The 9,531-nt window shown below is 41.0% G+C and overlaps 2 protein-coding genes across 2 annotated transcripts; one reads left to right on the top strand and one right to left on the bottom strand.

The window, feature by feature from the left end:
* Positions 1 to 2,298: 2,298 nt before the first annotated feature.
* On the bottom strand, positions 2,299 to 4,393 carry LOC122132574 (corrinoid adenosyltransferase-like). Its single transcript, XM_042707246.1, has 9 exons — positions 4,284 to 4,393; positions 4,063 to 4,127; positions 3,769 to 3,862; positions 3,607 to 3,664; positions 3,440 to 3,512; positions 3,147 to 3,244; positions 2,783 to 2,847; positions 2,610 to 2,669; positions 2,299 to 2,522 (listed from the first exon to the last, which is right to left on the bottom strand). The coding sequence occupies exons 1-9, from the start codon at positions 4,385 to 4,387 to the stop codon at positions 2,438 to 2,440; spliced, it is 702 nt and encodes a 233-aa protein (XP_042563180.1). The 5' UTR covers positions 4,388 to 4,393; the 3' UTR covers positions 2,299 to 2,437.
* A 492-nt stretch (positions 4,394 to 4,885) lies between these two features.
* Positions 4,886 to 9,526, top strand: LOC122132573 (mevalonate kinase-like; the record flags this gene model as incomplete). Its single annotated transcript, XM_042707245.1, has 8 exons — positions 4,886 to 4,955; positions 5,530 to 5,677; positions 5,834 to 5,981; positions 6,857 to 7,012; positions 7,503 to 7,606; positions 8,360 to 8,405; positions 8,519 to 8,609; positions 9,491 to 9,526. Coding segments are annotated over exons 3-8 (486 nt in total), but the record flags the coding sequence as incomplete, so codon positions are not given.
* Positions 9,527 to 9,531: the final 5 nt, after the last annotated feature.

A 9,531-nucleotide genomic window follows, 5' to 3' on the forward strand; every position in this document is an offset into this window, starting at 1 on the left:
CCATTGAAACAAAAAAGGTTTTAGCCAAACAAAAAGCTCCATGGAGAAATGAGGAAATGATTAAACTTAAGAGATCCTGCAGAAGGTCTGAGCGTACATGGAGAAAGACCAAGCTACAGGTCCACCTTGATATCTTTAAGGCATAAACTTTCAGTCTTTAATAAAGCAATAAGAAATGCTAGGAAGGATCATTTCTCTAATTTGATATCTATAAATTCTAACAATTCCAGGGTCCTCTTTTCAACAATAGACAGCCTTATAAATCCTGCACCTAAAGTAGATGATAGTCTCTTTTTCCACCCCCAAATGTGAGGAATTTGCAGCATTCTTCAGAGATAAGATAACGAACATTAGGAAAAATATTGCTCAAGAAATTCCAAATGTCTTGTTTTCTGATCCCCTTCCACCATGCTGTAACAGTATGAGCTTTTTTGCACTGGCTGATATAGAAATGCTGAGCAAGTAGTGTCACAACTGAAGCCGTCTACATGCCCTCTTGATCCCCTTCCCACCAAATTTTTTAAGACCATCTTTGACTCTGTGTCTAAGGACATTCTAGCCATTATAAACTGTTCCCTGCTTACAGGTATTTTCCCATCAGAACTTAAAACTGCCCTGGTGAGACCCCTCCTGAAGAAAAGCAATTTAGACTCTTCAGTTCTAAACAATTTTAGACCCATCTCTAACCTTCCCTTTCTAAGCAAAATCCTGGAAAAAATTGTCTTTAAACAGTTAAATAATTTCCTAGATGCTAACTGTGCATTTGACACCTTCCAATCTGGTTTTCGCTCCAATCATAGCACAGAAACGGCATTAGTCAAGGTTGTAAATGATCTCAGGATTAATGCTGACTCCAAAAAACTATCTGTCTTGGCCCTTCTGGATCTGAGCGCAGCCTTTGATACTGTTGATCACAATATCCTTATTGATAGACTTGAAAATTGGGTTGGCCTCACTGGTCCGGTCCTAAACTGGTTTAGGACCTATCTAACTGGCCGGGAATACTTTGTCGCCCTCGGAGACCACAGCTCAAAAAACATTTGTATGACCTGTGGGGTCCCTCAAGGATCCATTTTAGGGCCCTTACTTTTCAGTCTATACATGCTACCCCTTGGTAGTGTAATTAGGAGGCACAACATCGACTATCATAGCTATGCAGATGACACCCAGCTCTATATTTCTGTAACACCCAACAACTACAGCTCTATTGATTGTTTGGTAAATTGCATTTCTGATATAAATGTATGGATGTCACAAAACTTTCTCCAGCTAAACCAAGATAAAACAGAGGTATTAGTCATTGGTGAAAAAAACGAGAGAGAGAAACTAACTGCACACTTAAAAACACTAGCACTTAACACCAAGCACCAAGCCAGAAACCTAGGCGTCATACTTGACTCAGATCTCAATTTTGAAACCCATATCAAAAATATAATTAAAACATCTTTTTATCACTTAAGAAACATTGCTAAGGTGCAACCGTTTCTCGCTCAGGCTGACACCGAAAGACTGATGCACGCGTTTATCACGAGCAGGCTAGACTACTGTAACTCGCTTTTGTCTGGTCTACCAAAAAAAGCCATTAGTCAACTACAAACAATACAGAATGCAGCAGCGCGAGTCCTCACTAAAACAAGACGGAGAGCGCACATCACACCAGTATTAAAATCACTGCACTGGCTACCTGTTAGTTTTAGAATAGATTTCAAGGTTCTCCTACTAGTCTATAAATCACTCCATAGTCATGCACCTGAATATATAACAGACATGCTCTCAAGGTACACACCCAGTAGATCCCTGAGGTCCTCCGGCACTGAACTTCTAACAGTTCCAAAAGCCAGGACAAAGAGACATGGGGAAGCAGCTTTTAGTTTCTATGCCCCCAACCTTTGGAACACTCTGCCAGAATACCTAAGAATGGCCGAAACGGTTGAAACCTTTAAACATGCACTTAAGACATACCTCTTTGATCTCGCTTATCACTCGCTTATCACTCATTGTAACTTGTAAAATGTATTTATTTAACATTAATGTAACATTTATTTATTTATTTACTTATCTGTGTCTCTTTACAAGTGTTTGTAACCCCCCCCAGCAGCTTAGTTTGACGATGACCGTGCTGAGTAGTCCTTTAGGGTGCCAGTGCGGTTAGTACGTTTATTTTATTTTATTCATTTATCTCTTGAAAATCTGTGTTTTTTTTTTTACAAGTGTTTGTAAACACCCCCCCCCCTTTTCTTTCCTACTGTGAGGCGCATTGTGTTACTTCCTTGTATGAAATGCGCCGTACAAATAAAGTTTGATTTGATTTGATTTGATTTAATAGTTCAAGGTCAAATAAAGATACGTGAAATTAATTCACAGCCCAAAAAAAAAAAATCCAGTCTCTGCATCTCATTTAGGAATTTACCCACTTTCTCCTAAACGCACATGGATGTCATTCAGGTCTACTGTAGATGCTTTCAGCCGCTCCCTCTTTCATGGCGGCGTACCTGGCCAGTGTGAACAGGTAGTCACTCAGTCTGTGTGGAAATTAAAGAGAGTTAACAATTGTAATGTGATTAATAAGGACCCTGCATTAGGTAGGTTTTGATGGGTTACATCACTACCTGTTTAGAAACTTGGCAACGTCGGGATCAGCCTCTCCTGAGCGAACAATAGGAGCCACACTGAAATGAACAACAAAAAGGAAGTGAAAGAAAGGAAGGTAAAAAATATGCACAACATTACCTGAGCTAGTGTGAGTGTGTCCGTGCATTCTCTAATAGAGATCGTTGCTAACCTTCGCTCTGCCTTACGACACACTGCGCGAGCCACGTGCAGAGACGCACTGCTCTTTCCTCCAGACTGCAGGATTGAAAACACATCCACAAATACACATTCCTCAATACACATCACTCTGTCAGTACCTTGTGGATATTATCTATTACATGATGACATCATACCATTAATAAACGGTAAAGTTGGACTTCAACTCTTTTGCAACTCTTTTGCTTAAATGCATACACAACACCATTGACTTTGAACAGTATATGGACAAAAGTTACTTAGATGGTACCATGACAAATTTAAACTCAACAAGAGACATGCTTTACATGTACTCAATGCAACACATATTTACTTATAATCACTCTAGTGAACCTTACAGGTAATATGAAATTAGTCAGTGGTGGCAGCTCCTCTGTGTACTTGTCAATCCAACTCTCGAGGTCTGACACAGGCTGGGGACTAAACTTGGTCTTGACTGTGAAAAGAAATTAAAAAGAGACGGGTTTTAATTAATAAAAATGTCAGTCCACCACAGAAGCAGACACAGATTCAAAGTAGGCCCAAAGCAGTGTGTCTCCCCTGTTACCCTGTGTGTGGCCTATATTGTCTCAAACACCTAGGTTGGTCATGATGAGCCTAATAGACTATCAACTACCTTTAACATATTTACCTCTGTGACTCTCTCTAGCTGATGAAAGAGGGGTAGCAACATTAGATCCCACATCTTGCAACACACACTGAATCTGTATACACACAAAGTAAGGATGATCAGCATTTCAGAACAGAGCACAGAAGATATAAATACACATGTGCAATACAACGGACAGTGGCACAGACCTTCTCAAGTTCTTCTATGAATGGATGTCCCTTGTCCTTGCAAAATTCCCTTGCCAACCTTTGGAAGGAATGCAGGGGGTCACTGAAATGCAACGAATGCCTAAACCAAACACCTTGCTTTCCTATTATTTTTAAGCCAACATTGAAGTTCATTGAATCTACCCTATGGCGGACGACAACTCATCTGTAGCTCCCAAAGCCTCGAAAATGCAGTCTTCTTTTGGCCTTCTCTCACCAGTGAATGTGCTGGAAAATCCTACATTTGGGGGCAAAAAAACAGGCATGAGTGGTCTCAGAGTCCTGACCATGACCTCGTCTTGAAAGTAACGTAATCGATTTTGCAATAATTATAACAACACTCGGTTAATCAGTACATGTTTCAGGAATAGTCAAAGTCACGAATAGCTTTTACGTTTTAGGTGATAGTGTACTGAACCGACAATTAAACAGCAACACCTTTATCTCCGGTTTTTGTGTAAATTTTCGGACCTCTACTCTCTTCATCAGACTTGGTGGCAAAGCTTGAATGGGGACAAAAAGAGCATTATTTCGTCGACTTAATGAAATAACCACGTTGCTAAACATCACAGTCAACTGAAACCGTAGCAAACACAAAATACTTTCCTTCCTTCGCTAGATAGCTAGCTACAACGACAAGAAGGCAATTATTCCGTTACCTTCTATATTTGCTACATACACGCCGTATCCTGTACAACTGTGCACACTGTCTTGTCCAAAATATACAGTGCATATGCAACCGGTTTGTCACAGCAACTGCCATTATTGATCAGTTTTCGTAACAAGAAGGCAAGGTTGTTGCTCTTGCTATCCTCGTATTTACATTCATAGTGATGTGTCTATGTTCGGCACCCGTAGGAAGAAGGAGGGCTTATCTGTCACACGACCGAAACGTCTGATAGGCTTTTTAGATCCCCATTATTCCTATTGGTTATTGATTGGTCTGTGCATAAGGCGTTCGGTCCTCATTGGCTCTAATGGGTCTACAGTATGATCATCCGTATGTTGACATGTCATTTCACTTAAACTCAGAATGGCAAGTTCAGAGACTGTATTTGACGTGCTGTGAATCGATTGAAAGCGGTTTTATCTGGACTGAAACGACGTGAACTATTGCTGCGACCTCTAAAATATCTCATGCTGGTTCAGAATGCGTCAGTGACAGCGTGTAAATTAGTTAACGTTACAGCTTCACAGTGGATAGCTAACATCCTGTTGTATTCAGTTGACTGTAATTTAATTGAAGTTCACAATGCCACACCATTGACTGCATTGTTTCAGCACCAGGGAAAGCTATCCTTCATGGAGAGCACGCTGTCGTCCACGGGAAGGTGAGTCTGGTGGAATGTTGCTTTCTGATGTTTCATTAGACTAGTCTAGAAGACTTAGAATTCCAGATCTTGCCAGATTTGACCTTAATTAACGATTATATCAAACAAAGTCTTCCCTAATTACAAATTTGTACATGTACCTCAAAATGAAATGTCCATGGCACTGGGGAGATGGTTCTGTATGGTGGTTTACAGACGATGTAACGTACACAGTTCTACAGACTTAGACTTGCGGCAGAAACAGAGCAGGTGCAGTTAGCCCTATGCCTGTCTATATGTAAGTTTGTCTGGTAGCACCAAGCTTGTATTCTTATCCATCCCACACAAAAGATGCTTACTCAGTGTTAGACTGTCAGCACTGTGCACTGTGCCTATTATCGTCTCTTCTTCATATTGATGGTAAGAATTTTAGATGATGGGGGAAAAAAAACATGAAGGCCAGTATCACTGATGCAGTGCCAACGTAGCCTGAAATATCTGATCAGTCACACTGTTTTTCTTCGGAACAAGACTACTTGAACTGACCTAATATTAGGTATTATTATGTGCTGAATTTTGCCTGTAATCATTTCAGGTTGCTCTGGCTGTGAGTTTGAACTTACGAACATTCCTTAAACTTCAAGCTACCTCCACTAGCGAGGTCTGCATCAATCTACCCAACATAAACACCTTTCTGTCCTGGGATGCCAGTGCACTACAACAGTTACTTCAAGACAAAACAAGTAAGTGAATCTGTCAAGTTGGTTGTCTGTATGCTTCATGTGACGTAAATACAACTCCCATTAATCACATCATAGGTAATGTTTGTGTACATGTGTTAGTTTCCCCCAGGTATGAAAATAAACAATCTCTTACTCTACCTGGCATTTATTTTACAGCTAACCATAGGAACTTAAAGGAGCTGGATTCTGAGCTTGTCGGAAGACTAAGAGAGTTAACAGGAATAGAGGAAGGAAGCACGGATGCACGTAACATGGCTGTCTTCGCCTTTCTCTACATGTACCTCTCCATTTTTGCCAAGTCAAAGTAAGAGTGCCACAATAGTCATGTTCTTCTGGGTGTTTGAAGATTTTTTTGTTATGTCGGAAAGTGCCTCTCTTGTCAAGATGTCTGTGTGAGCAAATCTCGACAGACAGGTGTTGTGATGTGTGGCTTTTGTGCTGGCCAAAGAAAACAGTTACTCTGCCCATAGTGCCAATACACCCTGACGGTGGAAAAATAATGAGTTTTTCACTAGACAGAATGCAGGAGTCTTGACAAGCGTGGGTGAGTGGTGCCCAAGGAAAATTAGCAGATTTGTTTATCACTCAGATCCATCAAGAAGCTCTTTTGTTGACAGTCAAGGCTATTTACTGGGGCTTCTTTTGACAGGGCTGTCAGTGTGGGCACCAACAAATGTCACTGAGTCGGCTTTAAATTGCAAGACAATTTAATCCCCTTCTGGAGTGGGCTATGTCTTATCAGCAGGAAATGTCCTTGGTGTAATGACTGCAGCACATATTTATGGTCCATTTCAAACTGGAATTCATGCTTCCTATGAAGAACAATGAAGTAATGCAGTTCAACAGCAGTGGTCTTTTCTACTGTTTTTCTTTGTTGTTGTTTCTGTTGTTCAAGGATGTGATATTCAGTTTGAAGCACTGTAAACATCCTCTCCAGTGCATTCATTTCAGGCTTCATGTGGAAAACAATGAAAAAAAATAGGCTATGCATTTATTTTGTGATTTATGATTATTAAATATTGAATGAATACGGTGAAGTCAACGTCAAATAGAAGTTGTTTGAATGCTTTTTTTTTTTTTTGGTCATCCAACATTAAGTTGAATAGTCTTTCAACACACTCCTAGATGTGTATGTGTGCCCTTTGTCTTGTTCCTGACTGGGAGGGTGATGTGTTGCAGAGCATTACCCAGCTTGACTGTGACTGTCTGGTCAGAGCTTCCCACTGGAGCTGGTCTGGGGTCCAGCGCGGCCTACTGTGCATCTGTAGCTGCTGCACTGCTCTCCACACAGGGGGCCCTCTCTTCTCCTCTGGGGCCAGATGGGGACACGGCCAGGTAACACACGCACGCACGCGCACACGTGCATATTTAAACACACGTACGGGTACACACATGTACATGCATACACACACACACTAACAAACACACATTTTTGCATTTGGCCCATCTACAATGTCCACTTTCATGAAATTGCTAGCTCAGCGACTTTCATACCGTTGATTTGTCAAGCTGTAAAATGTGTTGAGAGAAGAAGGTCAGTACCATCAACGCTGGCCATTTCAGTGCGTTCTCACAATGCTGCTGTCACGGCAGAAACAAGAACATGTCAAATACCTCCTAGTTATTTTCACTATTTACTCCTGGGGTTGATTCATTCGTGTTTGTGCTAAAACCGTAGCCTGGGTCAGATGGCTTATTGTTCCCTTGGTAAGTAGACACAAGCAGTGAGTGTTTGTGTGCTAAAAGTAGACTGCACTACTGAAACAGCTCTGGTTAGTCCTGACTCCAATGCACACTATTGACACGTGTCTTTACTTTGATTCAGCTGGAGTGGCGAGGAGTTGGAGTTGATCAATCAGTGGGCTTTTCAGGGGGAGAGGATCATCCATGGGAACCCCTCAGGAGTCGACAACGCAGTGAGCACATGGGGTAAGACCGGATCAGCACTGCTGCGTCATCATGCTCGCTGTAGTGGCACTCTGTCTGGTTCTGAGTCTTATGTACCACAATTTTGAGTTCAGTCTTAGAAACTATTAATTGACACGCGAGTGAGACGAGTAATTCTTCCATAAAAAATGTTTACTCGGTCAAAAAAAACGATGTCGCTTCCAATATCTCTGAGCTCAAATCTAAACTAAAAGTCCAACACGCAGGTATTATACTGACGTAACGCCATCTTATTGGAAGCTTACATTCTGACAACTTATTCAGCTTTTAAATACAATACTAAATTATATAGTTTAACCTAAACATTCTTTCAAATCCTAATGAAATTATTTATCTTCAGATACCTTTTTAAATCTTTTTAAACTAAATTATTATAACACATGAAATCATGAATTTGGCTCTTACACTCGCTCTGCATGGGCTGCTAATCTGATGTGGATGGGTATTTGTGACTGACAGTCATGTCTTAAGCGCTTCCGAGTGATTACCAAAACATCAAACTGTTGAAGAAGACCTGTTTTGCAGGAACTTTGTTGTTCAGTAAGGGCTTAAACATAAATATATTTTCAGTTTTTTCAAGTATTGGGCTTTGAATGTAGTATTTTTAAAGTGTTAATAATTGATAAATTATCATGAGATAGATATTTCCAAAGCCTCTAAAGCGTTTAAACCTTCAACAGATGTTCTGGACCATTTTTGACAGTATTTATTAACAGTTTGACTTCTCTTTCCCAGGAGGTATACTAAGATACCAATCTGGGAAGATTACTCCTTTGCAGAGGTACCTCTCAAAATTAGATTAATGCAACAACAGCGATATGCACATAAACAGCCATCAGAGCATCTTTCAGCATCTTTTTTTACAGCTCATTTTGGCCGTAACTGTCTCCTCAGGGTGCCCACGTTGCGGATTCTCCTCACCAACACCCGAGTTCCACGGAGCACAAAGACACTTGTTGCTGGTGTGAAGGACAAAATTAACAAGGTACTGAAATGGCTGCACCTCACTCCCAGGCCTGTAATTAGTATAACGGCTACCGTTACCTCAGTCGCACTCAGCTCTCTGGGGGTTCAGGGGATTCTATTAAAAAATGAAAAAATAAATAAATAATAAAAAACGACTTGAAAAGCAAGTGCTCTGCAGGCACCCCCAGGTGCTGTTTCCGTGACAACAGTGACAGGTTGGCGGGCGCACAATGGGCTGAATCCAGGTCGGTGGTTGTTTGCTTTGCCGCAGCGATTGTGAAGGACAGGGAGTGAAAGTTTGTGACCTTTTTTGCCGGGAGTCTGCTGTAACATGCACATCACTGCTTACTGCTAAATCAGGAGGCACTAATTGCGCTTCTGAAGGGCTGCCGCTGTGTCGTGCTCTAGCTTTCTGGTCCGCCAAAGATGCCGTCTAATTTACTGTCTGCATTGGCTAATTATGATCATTACCTTAGCCCTGAATTAGAGATGAAGGTAATGGAAGTCAGAGGATGCGACAGCAGGACACCATATGACCCTCCAGTTCAAAGAAATTGCTTCATACTATCTGAGGAAATGAAGAGCACATACTGTATTAAAGCATAAATCTCATTTCAAACTAAATGAACAGGAAAAGGACAAAGGCATCCAATACAACTTAGGCCACATCCACCTAATGTGTACCTTGGGGAAAGTCAACGGAGAAAGGGTTAAAATCATTAAGCACTGAATTCCGACCATCATTTTGAGAACACTTCTTAGATTAGATAGACACAGTCCAATATTTAGCTAAGAAAGACAACTGGAATGCCCCAAAGCTTACATTAATCATTCATTAATCTCACATTATCCACCTCTTTTTCACTTTTTCTTTCTTTCTCTTCCTCTCTCTGCCTCCAGTTCCCAAGCATTCTAAACCCAGTGCTGGAGTCAGTAGATGC

The sequence above is a fragment of the Clupea harengus genome, unplaced genomic scaffold (genome assembly GCF_900700415.2).
Source record: "Clupea harengus unplaced genomic scaffold, Ch_v2.0.2, whole genome shotgun sequence".
Lineage (NCBI taxonomy): Eukaryota > Metazoa > Chordata > Actinopteri > Clupeiformes > Clupeidae > Clupea > Clupea harengus.